The sequence below is a fragment of the Staurois parvus genome, unplaced genomic scaffold, assembly GCF_062004578.1.
Source record: "Staurois parvus isolate SC_StPar_1 unplaced genomic scaffold, SC_StPar_1.0 ptg000023l, whole genome shotgun sequence".
In the NCBI taxonomy this organism is placed as follows: Eukaryota; Metazoa; Chordata; class Amphibia; order Anura; family Ranidae; genus Staurois; species Staurois parvus.
Genome location: NW_028317819.1, coordinates 4,951,353 through 4,976,482, shown reverse-complemented (window position 1 = coordinate 4,976,482; position 25,130 = coordinate 4,951,353). Strand labels below are relative to the sequence as shown.

The 25,130-nt window shown below is 41.1% G+C and overlaps 1 protein-coding gene across 1 annotated transcript in view; it reads left to right on the top strand.

The window, feature by feature from the left end:
- GALNT6 (polypeptide N-acetylgalactosaminyltransferase 6) overlaps positions 1–11,280 on the top strand; it is an 81,714-nt gene extending 70,434 nt beyond the window's left edge. Inside the window, exons 9-11 of the mRNA XM_089692973.1 lie at positions 4,039–4,140; positions 5,725–5,883; positions 9,941–11,280. Coding sequence (XP_089549099.1) covers positions 4,039–4,140; positions 5,725–5,883; positions 9,941–10,054 — 375 coding nt within the window. The 3' untranslated portion in view covers positions 10,055–11,280. The remainder of the gene's footprint in view (positions 1–4,038; positions 4,141–5,724; positions 5,884–9,940) is intronic.
- The last annotated feature ends 13,850 nt before the right edge of the window (positions 11,281–25,130 follow it).

Here is a 25,130-nt window from a genome sequence, read left to right as displayed (position 1 = left end):
TCCGGACACTTTTACCCCCTTCCTGTCCAGACCAATTTTCAGCTTTCAGTGCTATCACACTTTGAATAACAATTGCGCGGTCATGCAACACTGTACCCATATGAATTTGTTAGCATTTTTTCGATACAGATAAAATTTTATTTTGGTGGCATTTATATTAGTTTATAACCAAAAATTATAATTTTTCAAAACATTTTTTTTTCTTTTTATATTATTTGTGGTTTTGTTTTGTTTTTTTTAACACTGTCACCCTAGCAGTACAGTGTCCCCATAGTGACACTGTACTACTTGTGAGGGGTGATGTAGGTTTTTATTAATCTTACACTGATTGCTTTTACCCCCAAAAAGGCTGTAAAAGCAATAATTTCTCCTCTCTGGCTGCATTCTTGCAGCCATTGAGAAATACTGTGAGTGCTGTGATTGGTCACAGTTTGTCACATGGTACAAGGCTGTTATGAATAGCCTTGCATCATGTGACCTCTGTGATCATTCACAGATGTCACAGGTAGTAGGCAATGATGTCAGAAGTGACATCTTGCTTACTACTATTCATGTGATCACTGATTGATCACTGTGTGAGGTCCCGTACAGCGATTTGTGTTCTGCTGTGGCTGGAGGCCTGAAAATGCGGGTGCCGTTTATGAACAGCAACCCGCTCTTGCTCTGCTCCCGTCTGACCGTTTATGTACATGGGCCGGACGGGAAGTGGTTAAGGTAACCATTTACTTTAGTGATCGTGCTTTGATTGGCATTCAGAATGCTTTAAAACTACTGGTAAATTGCCGCATGGTGAAGCTGTTATAAATGAGGCCTACTGCTCAGCCTTGTGCTATGGATGCTATATGGGCTGGCAGCTCCAGTGATGAGTGATATGACAGACAAATGTGTTACCTAACCAATAACCATTTCACTATACATTTTCTGAAAGCACAGACCCAGTAGAATAAGATATTGCAGTTGCATTTTTATGTCACACGATACTTGTGCTACTAACGAAATCTATATTTTTCAATAAAAAATACACTCAAATTACTTTTAGTATACACAATACAGAGAAACAATTCCTGTGCTAAGTGTACCTAAAAGAAAATTCTACAAAAGCAGCACACCTAATGGTGTGAACACAACACCTAAAAAAAACTGTTTCACAGTACAAACACAATATAGTCTATTGACATCAGATATGTTAGGTCTAAATATTGCATGTCCCCATAAACCAGCAAAAGGCTAAAGTACCCAAAATTGTCCAGAGTAAATCTCTTAAAGCCTTTCCAGTTCATCAATTTAATATTAGCGATATCCCTAGAATTACTACTCTCACTCTGGATCGTGCAGTGATAACATATTGTTTTCTTTATATGTATACAGACACGACACTCATGTTTGCATTCATATGCATATGTACATGGGGAACCCCTGCTAATAAACATTTTTTTAAAATGTTTTATTTAACTTTAATCTTTCACACATTTTATCACCTTTTTTAAAACTTTAATACAAGGCCCCTAAGTGATTGCATAACTATAGTTGCCAAGTGTCCCAGATCTTGTGGGACAGTGAATTATCCTTGCTTGATAACTAAAACTGACCAAACATTAGTAGAATTCTTCATTTTTGGACCATTCATTCGATTTGCTAATCCACTAGTGAGGTCAAATTGGCGATTGTATTTGAACACAGTGACAAGAAAATTTGAAGAAGCGGGATGAAAATTCCATTAATTCCAAAATCGAATGTTAAAAGCAAACAAAATTTTGAAGTAGTTTTGAACTGCATTTCTCAAGTCTCTGTTGGCATTATCAAATGCACTGGCGAGATTTTTTGAATGAACATTTGTCTGAAAATCTACCAGTGTATGGCTAAATTAAGATCTACAGTCTTTTTCCTCAGGGAGCACAGTATTCTTATACAGGATTTATATTGCTTCAGCAGTTTGTAGAGAGCTTTAAAACATGAGGGCAGATCGTACAGTTACAATAAAATTGAAGTATGGAATATTTATTTTTTACATTGTGGACAGTAGGACGGAGGAGGGGTCTGAGTATTTCAGAAAATGACACTGGGAGAATTGATACCACAAATTTCTGAGTGTTGTCAGCAACAAGACTTGGGAGCTGAATGCATTTCTGGCAGATCAACGGGTACTTTCCTGTAGCAGCAGGGGTTTTTAATGGGATGAAATATGAGGAAATGTTTGTTTTATATACAGTACAGGCTCCCCCCCCCCCCCCCATATACACACACATACACACACACACACACACATGTTCAAAATAATAGCAGTGTGTTTGAAAAAAGTGAATAAAGCTCAAAATCCTTCTAATAGCTTTAATTTCCATACACACAAATGCATTGGGAATACTACACATTCTATTCCAAATCAAAACATGAAGAAAAAGATATCAAATTTGTGTTGTTCCTCTAAAAAAATTGAAAAAAAGTGAATATTAGACTGTTCAAAAAAATAGCAGTGTTTGTATTCTTCTTTCACTATATAAACTGAAAGATGTTTGAAGATTTTGCTTTCCTTTTAATCACTTTATGAATATTTAGTTGTATAAGCACTGTTTCTGAGAACTGCTGTACATCTGTGTTGCATGGAGTCAACCAACTTCTGGCACCTGTGAACAGGTATTCCAGCCCAGGATGATTGGATTACATTCCACAGTTCTTCTCTATTTCCTGGTTTTGCCTCAGAAACTGCATTTTTTGATGTCACCCCCACAAGTTTTCTATTGGATTAAGATCCGGGGATTGGGCTGACCACTCCATAACGTCAATCTTGTTGGTCTGGAACCAAGATGTTGCACGTTTACTAGTGTGTTTGGGGTCGTTGTCTTGTTGGAACACCCATTTCAAGGGCATTTCCTCTTCAGCATAAGGCAGCATGACCTCTACAAGTATTCTGATGTATTCAAACTGATCCATGATCCCTGGTATGCGATAAATAGGCCCAACACCGTAGTATGAGAAACATCCCCATATCATGATGCTTGCACCACCATGCTTCACTGTCTTCACAGTGTACTGTGGCTTGAATTCAGTGTTTGGGGGTCGTCTGACAAACTGTCTCCGGCCACTAGACCCAAAAAGAACAATCATACTTTCATCAGTCCACAAAATGTTGCGCCATTTCTCTTTAGGCCAGTCAATGTGCTCTTTGGCAAATTGTAACCTCTTCAGCACGTCTTTTTTTCAACAGTGGGACTTTGCGGGGGCTTCTTGCAGATAGCTTGGCTTCACATAGGCATCTTCTAATTGTAACAGTACTCACAGGTAACTTTACACCTTCTTTGATCTTCCTGGAGCTGATTGTTAGCTGGGTCCTTGCCATTTTGGCTATTCTTCTATCCATTCGAATGGTAGTTTTTCGCGTTCTTCCACGTCTTTCAGGTTTTGGTTGCCATTTTAAAGCATTTGCGATCATTTTAGCTGAGCAGCCTATCATTTTCTGCACTTCTTTATATGTTTTCCCCTCTCCAATCAACTTTTTAATCAAGGTACGCTGTTCTTCTGAACAATGTCTGGAACGACCCATTTTCCTCAGAATTTCAGAGAGAAATGCACTGCAACCAGCATGTACAACATTTGCTGCCTTCCTTCCTTAAATAAGGGCAATAATTGCCACCTGTTTTTCAAAGAATGAATGACCTCACTAATAGAACTTCACACTGCTATTATTTTGAACATGCCCCTTTCAATTAGTGATTCAATTACACAGAATCAGCAGCATGCATGTCATGACTGTTGGGTCTGTTGGATTTCTATTACTCTACTACACCTGCTAGTAAATTATTTGCCATGTAGAAATACCATTTCTACCAAAAACAGTGATTGATCAGGTTAGTGATGTCTGACTGCTATTATTTTGAACACAACTGTATATATATATGTATGTATGTATGTATGTATGTGTAATATATTATGCTGCACACTGCAAGGTAGAAACAGCCCTTCATGCGCAATTCTACATTTATGCAACCTGTTAATGAACCATATTGAGAATGTTTTAATCCCATGCATTTCCTTTTTTTGTAGATTAAAAATGAAGGATCCCAGAGCTGCCTTGATGTTGGGGAAAATAACCATGGAGGAAAACCACTCATCTTGTACCCCTGTCATGGAATGGGAGGAAATCAGGTACAGCATAACTACAATCTAATCAAATAGTGTCATTAAACATATGGGGAGTTTGATGTTTTTAAAGGATCACTATACTTTTAAAATACATAGCGGGGGATTTACTAAGACTGCAGCAACCAGAATCTGGAGCAAAATCTCTGCATGGCAGCCAGTCGGCTTCTAACTTTCATTTTCAAAGCTTAACTGAACAAGCGAAAGCTGAGTGGTCACTATGTACAGCTGCTCCAGATTCCCTCTGCTCCAGCTTTAGATACCTCTTTAGCATTAATGCAGGAACAAAAACATTACCTAAAATGTCTATTGCACCTGTGTGTTTTTTTCTTTTTTTTTCTTTTAATTTTTCTAAGCTTGAGCATTGCCCTCAGAGCCGAAGATCAGCTTAAAGATTGCTTTGTTTACATTCAACCTGCCTGTAGAGCCCACTGTACAGTGCAGTCTGCAAGATTGCTGTAGACAGGGACTAAGAACGACACGTAGGCCACCGTGTTTCCTTCGAATTGAACTTTAATGGTAAAAAAACAAAAGTATAGGTTATACTGCACCATACACCAGCCTGTCTCAGTGTCATCAGTGCCAGGAGCCATAAATGAGTATGTTATAGTATGTATAAGTATGCTGTCAGAATGGCCTCCTTTTTTGCTGGTTTTCTGTTGCTGCTTGGCTGAGCTGTCTCTCTCGGTCACTCACTGTTCCATCCACTAGTATGGCTATTTTCTGTGCTATTTCTTCCAACAATTATTTTAAGTCATTGGATGGCTACACATTATGTTACTCTACTACATGCATGCAGGAGTTATATCCATGATGTCAAGTGTTATTCCTGGCATCTTACAGTGTATAGGTTGCACAGTGCATGCTCCGCAGGCCATGTACGCTAGAGTAAAAATTGATAGGAAACAAGGGAAAGGACTTCTCTTAGTTTGTTTTGGTTTTGTTTTTTTTTGGGGGGGTGTTTAACCAAATTCTCCGTTTAATGTAAATATCTGTAGGACATAGCAATTTTGTTTTTTTTAGCAAGGGAGCAATTTAGCTTATTATTATACAGTATTTATATAGCGCCAAAAGGTTTGCTCAGCGCTGTACATTATAGTGGGAGACAGTACATGAGACAATACAGTAACAATACTGTACACGAGGGGTTTGAGGGCCCTGCTCCTTGGAGCTTACAATCTAGGAGGGAGGGGATAGTGGTACAGGAGGAAGTGGCTGTGGGGGATGGAGTGGTAGGAGGAGTGGAAGAGATCGGCAGTTAGGTGAGGGCAGGGTAGGCTTCCCTGAAGAGATGGGTTTTCAGGGTACACCTAAAGGTGAGGAGGGTAGGTGCTAGTCTGATGGATTGAGGTAGTGAGTTTCAGAGGATGGGGGAAGACCTGGAGAAGTCCTGGAGTCGGGCATGGGAGGAGGAGACCAGGGAGCTAGAGAGTAGGAGGTCTTGTGAGGCGTGAAGAGTACGTGTAGGGTGATATTTGGATATTTAACTTAATTAAATGCATTCTAAATTCCAGACTTCGATTAGAGTATCTAGTTTATGTTCTCTATACTAGTGTGCACTCTACTAACTCCAGTGCTTATGTGTTTTAGTACTTTGAATATACTACGCAGAGGGAACTGCGACATAATATTGGAAAGCAGCTGTGCTTGCGCTCCAAATATAGTCCAGGACCAGTGGAACTTGGAGAGTGTCAGTACAAAGGAAAAGGGACCACTGTTCCAGGAAACGAGGAGTGGGAATTTACTAAGGTAAGTAGTTATCCTAATCTAGCCTGCAGTAGATGTATCTCACTATTCAAAGGGTCCCTACTAGGATCTCAGAAAATCTAGCACACAAGAAGAAGAGTAAATGATACAAAAACAAGGCAAGCTATGGGTGTGACTGCATATTGTAGGCTACACTGATTACTATTACTGATCACTCTCATTCATTGTATGTTTATACATGCCGCCTCTAAATTTCATATTCCTTTTTATTGTATATTCCTTCCTTCTAGTGCAAAACTGTGTGGGGCTTGCCATGCACAGATGCCATATTTGAGAGATATGCAGACCATAAAGAAAAAAAAGACAGGGTATGCCCACTACAAGACTGTGACCTGTCAGTCGCAAATTGTAGAAGTGGACAGGATCAGTTCTTATAGTGCATAGTAACTGCAAATGACTAAAACTAAGTAGTTACTTTCAATAATGTAATTTTGCAAGTGTGAAATTTTTCTTCAGAAATATTAACCTAAATTTCTATCTCTCAGTTACACTAATTACAATAAACAATATTTTGTGTATGAGTCCAAGGATATTTGTGGGGGTGTTATCAAGCTTTATTGTGGCTGTTTTTGGCTGGTTAAAGATGAAGGTTTAAATGTGTATTTTTGGGGGTTTTGTTTGATTTTTTTTTTTTTTTCTTGAGCCTGCAGTGCACAAAAACTAAACACCAAAAGTGAGCAAAAGTGCATGTGAACACACACAAAAAAGCTCAGGGTGTGTCTTTGGTCCCTTTACAAAAAGGAAAGACCCCTCTGTGCCGGAAGTTTGCTGACAAGGTTAAGGCACACCTGGGTACACCTAGTCAAAAGGCCCAGTGGACCCCTCTGCTCATGATCAGGCAAAGCCAACCAATACGTACTAGGTAGGGTGGCTTTCTGAACAAGAGACCTCCCTCCCCCAAAGCAGGGGAGGAAGGAACCTGCTGGCCACACATTCTCCTCCTAGACTTCAGGGTAGGCTCAAAGACCTACACCCTACAATCCTGAGTAAAGAGGCTCTTAAATTAGTGCAGATAAAAAAAGTAAATAAGAAGAAAATAGTGTAAGTGCATGTTCAAGTGCATTGACTAGGCCTTGTAACAAAAATTGCTTCAGTCTCAGCTAAAAGGCCTAGCTCATGAAGTGCTGTGCACAAAAAAGCAAAGGTGTGCAGTTTCACACAGTTACATAGAGGGTATGGTTGAATAAAGACACCAGTCCATCCCATTTAACCTGTGTGGGTGTGTCCATGTAAAAAATCTTTTGTTGCCCTTCTCTGGACTTTCTTCAGTTCCAGCACATCCTTCCTGAGGACTGGTGACCAGAACTGGATGGCATACTCCAGATGTGGCAGAACCAGAGTTCTATAAAGTGGAAAGAATATAGCTTTATCTATTGAGTAAATACCCTTTTTTATGCATGCTAATATTCCGCTAGCTTTGCTTGCTGCACCGTGGCATTGCATGCCATTACTGAGTCTGTCATCTACTAGGATACCCAGATCCTTTTTTCATCCTGGATTCCCCCAGATGTTCTTCTCCTAGTGAGTAACTTGCGTTCGTATTTTTAGCCCAGCTTTAGTATAACTTTACATTTTTTAACATTAAACCTCATTTGCCATGCAGTTGCCCACCCCTTTACTTTATTAAACAGTGGGTTTTAAACCCACAGTGTTCTCTGGCACCCCCCAGTTGCAATTTCAAGGGGGGTGCTTGACACTGCCAGGTCTCTGCCTTCCCAGCCCTTGGCCAGACCAGGTAGCACTGCTCAAATCAGGAGTCACTTGGCCCCTCTTAATCCTCCATACTCTCGGCCTCCACTGCTCAAGAACACCTTAGTTAGTTTCCATGAGAAGATCCCCCAGCCCCCCCCCCCATACACCAGCAGGGTTACTATACAGCCAGCCATACCAGCCAAAAAAGGTTCTGATTTCTGAATAGATATACTGATTTTTTTTTTTTTTATTATGTACCACCTAAACAGATGGAATTAAACACTTTCAATGATATCTGGGCAGCACACTGGCTAAATGGTTAGCCCTTCTGCCTGGCAGTACTAGGGTCATTGTTTTGAATCCCAGCCACAACACCACCTGCCTGGAGCTTGCATTTTCTCCCATTTCCTGCGTCGGTTTCCTATGGGTACTCCGTTTCCCTCCCACACTTCAAAGACATGCTGGTAGGTTAATTGGCTCCTTTCTAAATTTGCCCTAGTATGTGTATGTATGATTGTGAGTTAGGGACCTTAGATTGTACGTCCCTTGAGAGTTAGGGACTGATGTAAATGTACAATATATATATGAAAAGCGCTGCGTAAATTGACAGTGCTATATACAGTGGGGCAAAAAAGTATTTAGTCAGCCACCAATTGTGCAAGTTCTCCCACTTAAAGATGAGAGAGGCCTGTAATTGGCATCATAGGCAGACCTCAACTATGAGAGACAAAATGAGTAAAAAAATCCAGACAATCACATTGGCTGATTTGGAAAGAATTTGTTTGCAAATTATGGTGGAAAATAAGTATTTGGTCACCTACAAACAAGCAAGATTTCTGGCTCTCACACACCTGTACCTTCCTCTTTAAGAGGCTCCTCTGTCCTGCACTCATTACCTGTATCAATAGCACCTGTTTGAACTTGTTATCAGTATAAAAGACACCTGTCCACAACCTCAAACAGTCACACTCCAAACTCCACTATAGTGAAGACCAAAGAGCTGTCGAAGGATACCAGAAACAAAATTGAAGACCTGCACCAGGCTGGGAAGACTGAATCTGCAATAGGCAAGCAGCTTGGTGTGAACATATCAACGGTGGGAGCAATAATTAGAAAATGGAAGACATACAAGACCACTGATAATCTCCCTCGATCTGGGGCTCCACGCGAGATCTCACCCCGTGGGGTCAAAATGATCACAAGAACGGTGAGCAAAAATCCCAGGACCACACGGGGGACCTAGTGAATGACCTGCAGAGAGCTGGGACCAACGGAACAAAGGCTACCATCAGTACCACACTACGCCGCCAGGGACTCGGATCCTTCAGTGCCAGACGTGTCCCCCTGCTTAAGCCAGTACATGTCCGGGCCCATCTGAAGTTTGCTAGAGAGCATTTGGATGATCCAGAAGAGGATTGGGAGAATGTCATATGGTCAGATGAAACCAAAATAGAACTGTTTGGTAGAAACACAACTCGTCGTGTTTGGAGGAGAGAGAATGCTGAGTTGCATCCAAAGAACACCATACCTACTGTGAATCATGGGGGTGGCAACATCATGCTTTGGGGCTGTTTCTCCGCAAAGGGACCAGGACGACTAATCCATGTACAGGACAGAATGAATGGGGCCATGTATCGTGGGATTGAGTGCAAACCTCCTTCCATCAGCAAGGGTATTGAAGATGAAACGTGGCTGGGTCTTCCAACATGACAATGATTCCAAATATACCGCCTGGGCAATGAAGGAGTGGCTTCGTAAGAAGCATTTCAAGGTCCTGGAGTGGCCTAGCCAGTCTCCAGATCTCAACCCCATAGAAAACCTTTGGAGGGAGTTGAAAGTCCGTGTTGCCCAGCAACAGCCCCAAAACATCACTGCTCTAGAGGAGATCTGCATGGAGGAATGGGCCAACATACCAGCAACAGTGTGTGCCAACCCTGTGAAGACTTACAGGAAACGTTTGACCTCTGTCATTGCCAACAAAGGATATATAACAAAGTATTGAGATGAACTTTTGATATTGACCAAATACTTATTTTCCACCTTAATTTGCAAATACATTCTTTCCAAATCAGCCAATGTGATAGTCTGGATTTTTTTTCTCATTTTGTCTCTCATAGTTGAGGTCTACCTATGATGCCAATTACAGGCCTCTCTCATCTTTTTAAGTGGGAGAACTTGCACAATTGGTGGCTGACTAAATACTTTTTTGCCCCACTGTAAGTATCTGTAATAAATAATAAATATTTAATGGATCAAATGAGAGGCATTCATTGTTAAGGGATTGTTTTAGTGTCTGTACATCCTAAATTGCCTAATGCCCTAAAAATGTTGTTTGTTTTTTTTCCAGGATCGTCTACTAAGAAATACTGGCTCTCAACTGTGTCTAACCTCCCGGGGAGATCATCCATCCACTACCCACTGTAATCTTGGAGATGTACACCAGCGCTGGGGCTTTAGCTAATTCACATCATGCTCAGTGACTGCTACATGAGGGCTTAATATCTGCAGTGCCTTCCTATTCCCTGGATACAAATGAGGAAAGTGCCCATATCTCAGTTACCACTGGGAAGGAAGCCTTTAAAACTTGTCCTTTTAAAATGTTTACATCTTAGATCTGTGCCTTGAAGGAAGTGAAAATAACCAAATGAACACCTTTTCCTTTTAAAATAAGCTTTCATAAAGCCGGGTGTTGGGATTCCCATTAACTTCATTTATGGATTTTAAAGAGAGGTTTGGACAAGCCAGATTTGCACTAGTTCTTCAACACTACACAAGTAAACAATGTCCATCTGTTGCTTATATCCTTCTAGAACTTGAGCAGAGATGTTTCATCTGAGAAATGCTGCACTTGTTTATATATAGCAATAATTAGGGTTGTATAATCAATCTGCAGTGAATTCATCGCTGTCATGGACAATCAGGTCTCAGTATGTGCTAACAAATCTTGCTGAGACTTGTATCCTCACAACAGTTTTGACCTCAAGTTGTCTAAATATGACAATTACTGCTGTAAGGTTGCACAAAATTCAGACTGGACTGGTTTTCCTCTGCTCGACCAATTAACAATCTGTACAAAAAAGTGGAATTGTTCTTACTATTTCATGACTTTTCTAGCAAGAAACGAGCATCACCTGACATCTGTGAAGCTTTTCTGAACCATGAATCTTGTGAGATCTACTGTGATTTCATCCATTTTGATATGCACATCTATGTATTTTTATAGTCTTTGCACAGCATCAAGGCCATCATCTAAAAAGGAATGAGCAATAATTCATAACAACCTGTCCTAATTCTTCATTCAGTGATCTGACTGCAATAATGTTCTATGTGATGGGTTAAACTGTTTGTGCAACTTGCTCATCTTTGTTGCTTTTTTGCACTGCTTTGTAAAATACGTCTTCAATTGTAGCAGAATGGCAGGTCAAATGTATTTGCAATGTTCATTTTTCAAACCAATGTCAGTGAGAATTGTGATATTTCCCTTGTTTATATTTAAGCAGGGATTTTTTTTTCTTAGTTGCCTCTTTGGGACATGGTTTCTCAAATGAACTCTTGTCTAAAAATCTATTTTGGACTTTTTTAAATTGGCCTTGCCTGAAAGCGTGTGTGTAATTATTTCATAAGTGTCTGCTTTTATGAAATTTTTAGTTACTTCATTCTTGCCGACATTAAAGCCCCTTATCACTATTCACTGTTTAGTATATGATAATACTAGTTTCAATTCCAAGGTTATATGTAGGGCTGCTGATAAGGGGGTAGAGCTGACCCTGCTCTACCTAGCCTGGGTCTCATCGGTAGGAGGCCCGAGAGCAGAAGGGACTCTTTAAAACAAACCTTTTGGAGTATGCATAGTAATCCCACCAGCCATGGCTCCCAGCAACTAAAGCTCCCCAGGCCCCATCATTTCAGCAGCAGGGGTGAGGACAGAGATGGTACTGTTTGCTCAATTTTGGAGCAGGCAGAGTAATCCTGTGCTGCAGCTCCTGACAAATTAAAATTCTGGCCTCTTCTATGTCAAGTCATGACGGCAGGCCAAGACATTAACTGTCAGGAGCCGTAGAATGTTGGATTACTTTGTCTGATCCTTAAAGTGGGCAATTAGGCCTCTCTCTATCCTCGGGCCCTGCTGCTGAACTGATGGGGCCTGGGGAACTTTTATTTATTTGCTAGGAGCTATGGCTGGTGGTATTACTGTCCAAACAAAATGGGCAGGGGCTGTCATGCGGCAGGGGGATTGATGGCTGTAACCCTTATCAGGCAGGCTGTATGGGGCCCCAATGATTCCTAATGGTGCCCCTGGGTATATGACCTGAATAACAGGCTGTGAATTGGACAGAGTACAGACCTCATTAACAACCCTGATTTTTTTTTTTAACTCTTTAAACAGTAAGGATATTGCAGCTGTGGCAAAAGCGCAGAAATACTGATATAGATTTTATATCTATATATATATATATCTCTATCTCTATCTCTATCTCTCTCTCTCTATATATATATATATATATATATATATATATATATATATATATATATATCTATCACACAGTGAAGGAAATAAGTATTTGATCCCCTGCTGATTTTGAATGTTTGCCCACTCGCAAAGAAATGATCAGTCTCAAAATTGAATGGTTAGTGTATTGTAACACTGAGAGACAGAGTAGCAACAAAAAATTCAGCAGAAATGCATGTCTAACAAATGATGCACAGATTTGCATGTTCTTGAGGGAAATAAGTATTTGATCCCCTTCACAAATGGGACTTAGTACCTGGTGGCAAATCCCTTGTTGGCAATCACAGAGGTCAGACGTTTCCTGTAGTTGGCCACCGGGTTTGCACACATCTCAGGAGGGATTTTGGCCCACTCCTCTTGGCAGATCCCCTCCAAGTCGTTAAGGTTTGGTGACTGACGTTTGGCAACTTGAACTTTCAGCTCCCTCCACAGATTTTCAATCAGATTAAAGTCTGGAGCCTGGCTAGGCCACTCCAGTACCTTAATTTGCTTCTTCTTGAGCCACTCCTTTGTTGCCTTGGCTGTGTGTTTTGGGTCATTGTCATGCTGGAACACCCATCTTCGACCCATTTTCAATGCCCTGGCTGAGGGAAGAAGGTTCTCACCCAAGATTTGACAGTACATTGCCCCGTCCATCATCCCTTTTGATGCGGTGCAGTTGTCCTGTCCCCTTAGCAGAAAAACACCACCAAAGAAGAATGTTTCCACCACCATGTTTGACAATTGAGATGGTGTTCTTGGGGTCATAGGCAGCATTCCTCTTCCTCCAAGCACAGCGAGTTGAGTTGATGCCACAGAGCTCGATTTTGGTCTCATCTGACCACAACACTTTAAACCAGTCCTCTGTATCATTCAGGTTTTCAGTGGCAAACTTCAGATGGGCCTGGACATGTGCTTTCTTGAGAAGAGGGACCTTGCGGGCACTGCAGGATTTCAATCCTTGTTGGCGTAGTGTGTTACCAATTGTTTTCTTGGTGACTGTGGCCCCAGCTGCCTGGAGATCGACAAGATCCTCACATGTAGTTCTGGGATGATTCCTTCCTGTTCTCATGATCATTGACACTCCACGAGGTGAGATCTTGCATGGTGCACCAGACCTAGGGAGACTGACTATTGTTTTGTGTTTCTTCCATGTGTGAATGATTGCACCAACTGTTGTCACCTTCTCACCAAGCTGCTTGGCGATAGTTTGGTAGACCAGTCCAGCCTTGTGTAGGTCTACAATCTTGTCCCGGACATCCTTGGACAGCTCTTTGGTCTTTGCCATGGTGGAGAGTTTGTAATCTGATTGTTTGATTGCTCCTGTGGACAGGTGTCTTTTATACAGGTAACAGAATGAGGTTAGCAGCACTCCCTTCTAATCTCAGCTTGTTACCTGTATGAAAGACACCTGGTAGCCAGAAATCTTGCTGAATGATAGGGGATCAAATACTTATTTCCCTCATGAACATGTAAATCCGTGCATAATTCGTTAGACATGCATTTCTTTTGAATTTTTTGTTGTTCTGTCTGTCAGTGTTACAATACACCTACCATTCGATTTTTACACTGATCATTTCTTTGTGAGTGGGCAAACATTCAAAATCAGCAGGGGATCATATATATATATATATATATATATATATAATTTTTTTTCTTTGTTTGGGAGAAATTTTGAGTATGCTTGCTAATCCCAGTACCTTTTTCAGTCTTGCCTCCTTTTGTATAAATATTTGTATAGTGGGGATAGATTACTTTTGACCAAGGGAGAGTTTGTTGAGATTGGTGGAATGTCTTCTTTGTCCTGCTTCCACATTTGCAGCTTTAAGTTTAATATTTAATTTACATTTTTATTGTTTTATTTTTCTTGAAATAAAAAAAATTGTGACCTTTTTATAGCAGTGCTCAATTGTTGCAAGATTCATGGGTAGAGGACATTTTTGTGTACAAGTGTATTATCATCATAGTTCCATTTTTCTCTCTCCTCTAGTAAGTGGCAACACAGTTGTACATATAAAAGCACTGAGCATAGTGGATATATAATGAGCCGTGTATTATGCGAAGGTGGAATGAAAAAGATATGTCTGTCAATGAATGGACACGTTTTGACAGAATGGTAGTGTAGGGCGGCATAAGAGGCTTTCCAAGTAGTTTTCACTTGATGGATACTACTTTAAAATTGTCATTGTTAGAACAAGGGTATTGATGCTTTCATTGTTGACTTGTATTTAATGACACTGGTTTCAGGGCAGTAAAAGCGCATGCAATCGGTGAAACCTGAACTCGCCAGCACTCAGAGCAAGCAAGTCAGCAATGATAGCTGACATTTTTCTGTTCATACAGGTTATCTTTAAATTATTGTGCCATGGCTATCCTTTCTTTGTGTAATGAATGAGGTAGTTTATTTTGAATCATGTTTTAAGATCATTTTTAGTTTGTTGAAATTCTTTTGGTAACAAAGAACATTTCTCTTGTCTTCCTTCAGCTTTTGGCCTTGTTGCAACTGAGCTACAAAGAAGCCGCTTCACTGTGGTTTAAATTAGTTTTTGTTTTTACTTTTTTTTTTTTTTTTTTACTTTTAACTGTATGCTGATGAAGGGTCCTGGTTTCCTCTTGCAAGAGGATTTGGAAAAATTTAGGAATAAATCACTGTGACTGATCAGTTAATTTGACTGTAGAAACTATGCTTAAATTAGGCCTTTTCTTTATATAAAAGAATGTTCTAACTTAGTAATTTTGTGTATTTATAAATTTTAAATCCTGTACAAAATGGTATAAGCATTGTGGCAACTGGTTACAACCTTAGTCTATTTGGTAAAATAAATGTCTCTTTTCTGTGGCCTCTCTTAATGTTCAAATGTTTGATACTTTCAAATATCTGCTATAAATACATCTACCATAAACACCACTGATAATTTCTAATGTTAACTGTAAAAGTACAATATTAGTCACTTTAGTCCCTAATGAAAAGGTTTAAATGTGTGTATAAAAACATCCATTTATTCATTCATCCAACGCCTACCCCAACAATAACCTGACACAGATCAGGGACATGGAGCTGTTCAGAATCCACCAGTGAATCTCTAGCCCTAACTAAATGTATAACAGGCTGCTGTTTTGATTTCATAAAGTACGTTTGCTGTCAAAGTATTTATTCTGGATTGTAGTGATGTGTGGCACCCTTTAGCTCCCTAGCCATGTCCCTCAGCCAGGGCCCACAGTTGGTGTTTTTCTAAAGTCTCAATGTTTTTTTTTTTTTTTTTTACCTTCATGCATTCTATACATTAGGGTAAATTTACATTCTACAACCAGTACTCCCCCAGCCCCCTATAAGTCTACAATCACTCCTTGAGTGATTTGTTGTTTCACACTCTGAGCATGATGCTCCAACAAACCCTCAAACATAAAAAAATCAGCTGTTCTCTATGGTGCCTATGCGTGTACAGATGTGAACAGGCACCATAGAAACAACTGATTTTATAAGTTTTAGCATTTTTTTTTTTTAACTTCAAGCTACAAATCACTCAAGTGTGAATGCAGCCAAATAGTTACCTAAACCCCATCTCGATCCAGTGCTGTGTACGAGAACAACTTCTTCTCTCTCCCCCTCCCTATTGGCTTAGATACAGCTGTGGGAGCCATTGGCTCCAGCTGCTGTCAATCACAGCCAGTGAGCCAATGAGGAGAGAGTGGAGGGTGTGGCCCTGTCATGTTCTGTGTGTGAATGGACACACAGTGCAGCTTGGCCATGAGGCTGCACGAGTACCTTCATAGCAATGTATTGCGATGGGGGCACTCGGGAGGAGGCAGAAGTGCCGGTCAGGGACCCTAAAAAGAGGATTGGGCAACCGTTGCTCAAAGCAGGTAAGTATGACATGATTGGTTTTTTTTTTTTTTCTTAAACAACATATTTTTACTTTAAGACTTCAGCTAGGGTGCAGAACAGCAACAGGGGCCAAGTTGTAAAGACAATTCCTGGCCAGTCATCTACTAGCTATGCAGTGAAGGGGTGGCAAATCCCAATCCTATCCTACCAGCTCTGTTACGCCTTAAGGTTTTGCAACACTTCTTCACCAATCGGTCTGATCAGGAACAAACATTACATCAATACTGAATCTCAAAGCCTTGCATTCTAGGTGGTTCCAGATCTGGGCACTGGCTAATCTTGTATCATGAAAGTGGACCACATTGCATAGCCCAGTCGTCCCACTGAGCACATCTATGGAACCCCTCTTCCTGTTCCATTGTGAGAACTGCTATCTCCAGACCACTCCCCATTCCTGACACAAGCCAGCTGCTAATTACACTTCCTAGGCATAGGCTGTTCTTCTGTCTCCTCTAGAAGGCCCAAGCCATTCCTCATACTGTTACCTTTCCTTTTGTACTTGTCCCCATAGAAAGTAATGGAGGCTTTTCAGCGCTTTTATAAAACTTTCCTCAAATGGCTTACTAACATTTTGGCTACATTGTATTTTGTACAATCCCAAATGATTGATAATGTCCAAATAACATAAGCCGCCATACACTGGTCCTGAATAAAGTAGAAAAGTCTCACTAGGGCGGCTCACATGAGCCTGGATACTGACTTGCTAAATGTAGTGGATCATGTTTCACAAACTGCTGGGGTGAAGTAAAAATGTGCCTCAACCACCTGTTTATGCAGCCTGACTATGCCCACATATGGTGTGGGTTTCATCTTCAAGTTGAGAGCTTGCAGAGAGCTAATCCACATTCCAAAAGGTTTATTCATCAGCATATACCTCTGTCATTTTAGGCTACCATCTGGAAGAAAGGGATTATTTAAGTTTTCAAGCATATTTTAATGCTAAGTAACTTTCTGTACCAAATGCTTCAAAATGGCTAGTTGAACAGAAAAAGATGGAGGGAAGAAGGAAATGAGAACACAGCCATGTGCTGGTATACACACACAGTTGGAGACTGGAAGAGCTGGACCAGCTACGGACATGAGCATTCAAGGAGTTTTTGATCAAATTAATTCTGACAGTTGATGCATTTTTCAGAATGAAGACCCTATCTTAAACTTAATGAAGAGTTATTTGTTGTTTTTCTTAAACTTGGTTTAATAGGGTTGATTGCTTATGTATGGAGTCATTGCTTTCCTCTATGATTTCTATACAACTTTAATCCAGTGAAGATACCCTTTTACACCATATTTTGTATAAATGCATATACTTCCTTTTAGATTGCTATACAACCTGAGACACATTCAACTGATGTAAAACATTTAGAGCCTCGACCAGGATCACACAGGTTTTCAATTGGAGTGAGCATAATTTTTTGAATCCATGAAGAGCAAGAGGTGTGCACCCTGTCTTTTTGGGTTAAAGATAGACCATTAATGTCTGTTCCAAGGGAGCTTGCTAATTAAATTTCATCTTTTCTCCTTTGAATACAGCTTAGGTTAATGAAGCCTCTTTTTTTCTTTAGGCTTAAGCCTTTTTGGGTTCTGAAAAGCAGAGATGTGGCCAGTAGCTGTGTTTGGTTGGCACTTCTTTCATGCTTTAAATGCAGAATCCAAAAAAGGAAAAAGGCAGAGTTGGAAAAAAGAATTATTGAAAGAGCTGTTTGCAGTGGCAGACGAGTGAAAGACACTGCAAGCAAGGCAAAGTGTTCAAAGCGCTTAACTTTTGCCATTTTGTTACATTACAGCCTTATTCCAAAATGGATTACATTCATTTTTTTCCTCAAAATTCTACAAACCATACCCCATAATGACAATATGAAAGAAGTTCGTTTTGAAATCTTTGCAATTTATTAAAAATAAAACACGTACACTTAGGTCCATATGTATTGGGACACAGGCGCAATTTTAGTTTTTTCAGGTATTTACCAAAACATATTCAAGTTATAGTTATATAATGGATATGGGCTGAAAGTGCACACTCTCAGGTTTAATTTGAGGGTATGTATATCCAAATTGGAGGAAGGGTTTAAGAATTACAGCTCTTAAGAGTAGCCATCCCCCCTTTTTCAAGGGACCAAAAGTAATTGGACAAATTAATATAATCAAAATTTTTTTTTAATATTTTGTTGAGAATCCTTTACTGGCAATGATTGCCTGAAGTCTGGAACCCATGGACATTACCAAAGACTGGGTTTCCTCCTTTCTGATGCTTTGCCAGGCTCTAACTGCAGCTGTCTTCCGATGTTCTTTCTTTGTGGGTCTTTCTGCCTTTAGTTTTGCCTTCAGCAATGGAAATGCGTGCTCAGTTGCGTTGAGATCAGGTGATTGACTCAGCCATTGCAGAATATGCCATTTGTTTTCCTTCAAAAGCTGATGGGTTGCTTTTGCAGTGTGTTTTCGATCATTGCCCATCTGTACTGTGAAGCGCCGTCCAATCAACTTTGCTGTATTTGGCTGAATCTGGGCTGATAGTATATCTCTAAACATTGCAGAATTCATCTGGCTGCTTTTGTCTTCTGTCACATCAAAAAACACCAATGACCCAGTGCCACAGGAAGCCATGCATGCCCATCCCATCACACTGCCTTAACCATGTTTTACAGATGCCATTGTGATGTTTGGATCATGAGCTGTTCCAAGACTTCTCCACACTTTTTTCTTCCTGTCATTCTGCTACAGATTAATCTTCATTTCATCTGTCCAAAGAATTCTTTTGCAGAGCTGGTCTGGATTTTTTATATATTTTTTAGCAAAGTCTAATCTGACTTTTCTATTCTTCAGGCTTATGAATGGTTTGCGCCTTGTGATGTACCCTCTGTATTTGCTCTCGTGAAGTCTTCTCTTGATTGTAGACATTGACAATGATACGCCCACCTCCTGGAGAGCGTCCTTCACTTCTCTGGATGTTGTGAATGGGTTTTTCTTTACCATAGAGAGGATTCTGCGATCATCCACCACTGTTGTGTTTTGTGGACGTCCATAACCTTTTGATGTTGCCGAGCTCACCAGTGCGTTCTGCTTTCCTCAGAATGTACCAAACTGTTGATCTGACCACTCCTAATGTTGCTGCTATCTTTCTGATGGATTTGTTTAGTTTTTGAAGCCTTACAATGGCCTATTTCACTTGCATGGACAGCTCCTTTGAACGCATGATGTAGGTTCACAGCAATAGATTCCAAATGCAAATACCACACTTAGAATCAACTCCAGACCTCTTACCTGCTTAATTGATGAAGAAATAACAGCATAGCCCACACCTGGCCATGAAACCGCTTTTGATTCAATTGTCCAATTGCTTTTGGTCCCTTGAAAAAGGGGGGGTGGATACTCTTAAGAGGTGTAATTCCTAAATCCTTCCAATTTGGATGTACATACCCTCAAATTAAACCTGAGTGTATACTTTCAGCCCATATCCATTAGATAACTATAGCTTAAATATGTTTTGGTAAATACCTGAAAAAAACTAAAATTGTGCCTGTGTCCAAAAAAAAAAAAAAAAAAAAAAAATTATATATATATTTATATATATATATATATATATATATATATATATATTTATATATATATATACCTAACCGTACATAAGTATTCAGCCTTTGCTCAATACTTTGTTGAAGCACCTTCAGCACCAATTACAACCTCAAGTTGCTTTGACTATGATGCTACAAGCTTGGCACACCTATTTTTGGGCAATTTCTTCCATTCTTCTTTGCAGTACCTCTCAAGCTCCATCAAGTTGGATGGGAAGTGTCGGTGCACAACCATTTTCAGATCTCTCCAGAGATGTTCAATTGGGTTCAAGTCTGGGATCTGGCTGGGCCACGCCAGGACATTCACAGAGTTGTCCCGTAGTCTCTCTTTTGTTATGTGGGTTGTTTGCTTAGGGTCATTGTCCTGTTGAAAGATGAACCGTTGCCCCATTCTAAGGTCCAGAGCACTCAAGAATGTCTCTGTACATTGCTGCATTCATCTTTCCTTCAATCCTGACTAGTCTCCCAGTTCCTGCCACTGAAAAACATCCCCACAGCATGATGCTGCCACCACCATGCTTCACTGTAGGGATGGTATTGGCCAGGTGGTGAGCGGTGCCTGGTTTCCTCCAGACATGATGCTTGGCATTCAGGCCAAAAAGTTCAATCTTTGTTTCATTAGACCAGAGAGCTTTGTTTCTCATGGTCTGAGAGTCCCTCATGTGCCTTTTGGCAAACTCCATTTGCCTTTTACTGAGGAGTGGCTTCCGTCTGGCCACTCTACCATACAGGCCTGATTGGTGGAGTACTTCAGAGATGGTTGTTCTTCTAGAAGGTTCTCCTCTCTCCACAGAGAAATGCTGCAGCTTTTTCAATGTGACCATTGGGTGCTTGGTTACTTCCCTGGCTAAGGCTCTTCCCCCTCGATCACTCATTTTGGCTGGGTGCCCCGCTCTAGGAAGATTCCTGGTGCTTCCAAACTTCTTCTATTTACAGATACTGGAGGCCACTGTGCTCATTGGGACCTTCAATGCTGCAGAAATTTTTCTATACCCTTCCCTAGATCTGTGCCTTAATACAATCCTGTCTTGGAGGTCTATGGACAATTCCTTGGACTTTATGGCTTGGTTTGTGCTCTGACAACTGTGGGAGCTTATATAGACAGGTTTATGCCTTTCCTTATCGATGTCCATTCAACTGAATTTCCCACAAGTGGACTCCAATCAAGTTGTGGAAACATCTCAAGGATGATCAGTGGTAACAGAATGCACAAGAGCTCAATTTTAAGTGTCATGGCAAACGCTGTGAATACTTATGTACATGTGTTTTTTTTTTAATAAATTGCAAAGATTTCAACACAAACTTCTTTCACATTATCATTATGGGGTATTATTTGTAGAATGTTGAAAAAAATTATTTTAATCCATTTTGTAATAAGGCTGTAACATAAAATGTGGCAAAAGTTAAGTGCTGTGAATACTTTCTGGATGCATTGTATAACATGAGCAGTGTGCAGCCTTAACTGAAATCGCTATGGGGAGGTTGAATCAGACACAGGGCCATCTTTAATATTGATTGAACCCTGGGCAAACATTTTGTTGCCCCCCTCCCACTTTGACATACAACAAATAGCAGGTAGACTCAAAGTCCGTTTACTACAGCAGATCATGCAGCGATTGCAATTGGATGCCAGAGGTTACAGCATATTATTACCACAAATTGATGTTGCTAGAGGTTTCTGTCCAACATTCCCACTCACTGATTGGTTGTTAGAGGTTACCGCTTATCATTACTTCTCACTGATTGGTTGCTAGAGGTTACTGTACATCATTACTGCTAAGTGGTTGCTAGAAGTTACTGCACATCATTACCACTCATGTACTGGTTGCTAGAGGTTACAGCAGATGATTACTGCTCACTGAGCAGTGAAGCAATCCCAAATAATTTAGCAAGTAAAGCTGCAAATTAATACGCAAACTACAGGAGATGGTCAGAGACTGTAGATGTACCACAGGAGATAACCAGAGACTGGATATGCTACAGGAGATAACCTGAGATTGCAGATATGCTACAGAAGATAAGCAGAGACTGAAAATGCGCTACAGGAGATAACCAGAGACTGCGGATATGCTACAGGAGATGACCAGAGACTGCAGAAATACTACAGGAGATAACCAGAGACCTTTCAGCAATGCACAGCTTTACAGCTGGTAAACAACAACAGCTCAGGGGTTAAGATAACAGTCTAAAGGCAGTCTATGGGGGACCTACCTGGACAGGCAGGCTCACTGTCCGCTCTCTGGGGAAAGGGCTTCCACTCAGATCTCATCTCCTATTCTACAGCAACTCTTTTGAGCATACAGGCTGTATCGGGTGGGGTCAGAACAGCAGTAGACCTCCCAGCCCTGCCCCCTCCCTACTGCCTGGAAAATACATAGTGCTACCTCCCATGTACCTGGTGCGGTGTGCTCTGCATTGGAATCATCGGGGCCCCAATTTGTGGGTAGAGTGGGCTCAAGGGGCAGCTGCTTTGGACCCCATAACAATGACTTGGCCCAGGGCAACTGCCCCCTTTGCCCCGCATTAAAGATGTCCTTGATCGGACAATAAGAGGGCAAGGCTTATGATCTCCAAGAGACACCTGAAGACCAACTTACTTAAATTGGGTTTCTCTACACCACCTTTGGTTAAAAGGTGGAAATGAGTAAATGAGAATAGTGACAGAGAGATGCAGGTTTATTCTTTCCGCTAGAAATCTATACCTTTGTGTGCGATTATTACAAGGCAACAACAGGCACATACATAAAATATTATTGCAGTCAGAAATGGGCAGGTAGAGAACTGAGAGCTATGTTTTATGACACAGCTGAGTTCACTAACTTTTGTAGTGCTCACCTACTCCCAAAAGTGCATAGAACATATCCTCTTCAGCCCTTAGGCCTTGTGGTACCTTCCACCAGAGGGTAAATGTTGCACTCCCAGCACAGAGCTCTGGATCTCACCAGGAGCCCCCTTCTGATTAGCTATCACAGTGACTAGTTATTGTGAAGCCCGCCCCTGCGTTTTCTCTCTCTCTGAATGGAGGAGAGAGATACCGTGCATCTCTCTCTCTCCTTGCAGAAAGAAAAAACGCATACCTGTGTAAAAAATAAATTAAAAATACCTAGATCAAGGTGTGCTCTAGGTCAGTGCCAGTGTTAGGGCCAAAGGTCATGGTCAGTATATTTTGGGTAGGATTTACTTTTTGTTTGGTAAATTATTATGAGTATCAGTCTGTTTTAGGTAGGATAAAAAAAAAGCAAAATGTGCATTTCTGGGCTATACTATGGGTACAAACCACAACTAACATACACATGTGGTATCGTTGCGATCATCGGGAGCAGGAGAATTTATTTTGGGTTGTTTGTTGGTAGGTTATAGTAGTCACAAGAAATATACAGGTGAATTTAAAAAAATGAAAGACCAATTTGAAAAAAAACATGAATTAATCCACCTGGATGCACAAAGTAGTTTGATGATATGTACGATCTTACTGACACATGTCAAAGTTGCAAAATTGTGCTTAGGCAATAACATTTGTTTTACCTTTAGGCGGGAAGGGGTTAAGTAAAGAAAGGGCAGGACTACAGAGCACCACGTGCCCCAAGGGGCCAAGCTCATACATTGAGGGGAACCCCCCCCCCGTATAAATGAACCAAGTTGTGTGCTGCAGTTGGTTGCCATCTGAATAGTAATAAGCGGGTGACCCAAGCAAAATTGTACATGTAAGGTTTGTTATAAACAATCTGCTAAAATTAACCATCTTCCTAATTTCAGGTCTCAATTCTTCACTGTTCCAAAGAAAAAGAAAAATTGCGAGTTAACAACATTGTCTCTTTGTGGCTGTTACAATTGGTTATTTAGGTGACTACCGGGGTTGAAATGAATAACCTGAGGCCGACCAAATATTTCTAAGCTATTCCCCCTCCCCTGTTTATACTGGGGGAGTACCTGCTTATCTTTGGCAAACAACTGAACCAAAACAGCACTGTGATATACACTGCTCAAAAAAATTCAAGGAACACTGAAAACACATCAGATCTCAATGGGGAAAACTATCATGCTGGATATCTATACTGATATGAACTGGGTAATGTGTTCGGAATGTAAGGATGCCCCATGGTTTGATGAAAATGATTGACCTACAGAGGACTGAATTCAAAGATACCCCAAAATTCAGAGTGAAAAAATGATGCAACAGGCTAGTCCATTTTGCTGAAATTTCATTGCAGCAATTCAAAATGGTACTCAGTAGTTTGTATGGCCCCCACGTGCTTGTATGCATGCCTGACAATTGCAGGGCATGCTCCTAATGAGACGACGGATGGTGCCCTGGGGTATTTCCTCCCAGATCTGGATCAGTGCATTACTGAGCTCCTGGACAGTCTGAGGTGCAACTTGGTGGTGTCGGATGGACCGAAACATGATATCCCAGATGTGTTCTATAAGATATAGGTCAGGCAAGCGTGGGGGCCATTCATTGGTATCAGTTCCTTCATCTTCCAGGAACTGCCTGCATACACTTGCCACATGAGGCCGGACATTGTTGTGCACCAGGAGAAACCCAGGACCCACTGCACCAGTGTAGTGTCTGACAACGGGTCCAAGGATTTCATCTCGATACCTAATGGCAGTCAAGGTGCCATTGTCTTGCCTGTAGAAGTCTGTGCGTCCCTCCGTGGATATGCCTCCCCAGACCATCATTCACTCACCACCAAAATGGTCATGCTGAGCAATGTTACAGGCAGCATAACGTTCTCCACGGCTTTTCCAGTGCCTTTCACATCTGTCACATGTGCTCAGGGTGAACCTGCTCTCATCTGTGAAAAGCACAGGGCGCCAGTGGAGGACCTGCCAATTCTGGTGTTCAATGGCAAAAGCCAATCGAGCTCTATGGTGCCGGGCAGTGAGCACAGGACCCACTAGAGGACGTCTGGCCCTCAGGCCACCCTCATGAAGTCTGTTTCTGATTGTTTGGCCAGAGACATTCACACCAGTGGCCTGCTGGAGGATATTTTGTAGGGCTCTGGCAGTGCTCATCCTGTTCCTCCTTGCGCAAAGGAGCAGATACCGGTCCTGCTGATGGGTTAAAGAGCTTCTACGGCCCTGTCCAGTTCTACTAGTGTAACAGCCTGTCACCTGGAATCTCCTTCATGCTCTTGAGACTGTGCTGGAAGAAACAGCAAATCGTCCGGCAATGGCACATATTGATGTGCCATCCTGGAGGAGTTGGACTGCCTGTGCAACCTCTGTAGGGTCCAGGTATCACTTCATGCTACCAGTAGTTACACTGACCCTAGCCTAATGTAAAACTAGTGAAAATCAGTCAGAAAAGATGAGTAGGGAAAAAAGTGTCAGTGGCCTCCACCTGTAAAACCATTCCTGTTTTGGGGGTTGTCTCATTGTTGCCCATCTAGTGCACTTGTTGTTAATTTCATTAACACCAAAGCAGCTGAAACTGAGTGACAACCCCTTCTACTACTTAACTGACCAGATCAATATCCCAGGAGTTTCATTGACTTGATGCTATACTCTAATTTAATTTAATTATTTTGAGTAGTGTATTAATGAGCATATGGTACCTGAGATAATGAAGTAGTATTTCTAAATGTTT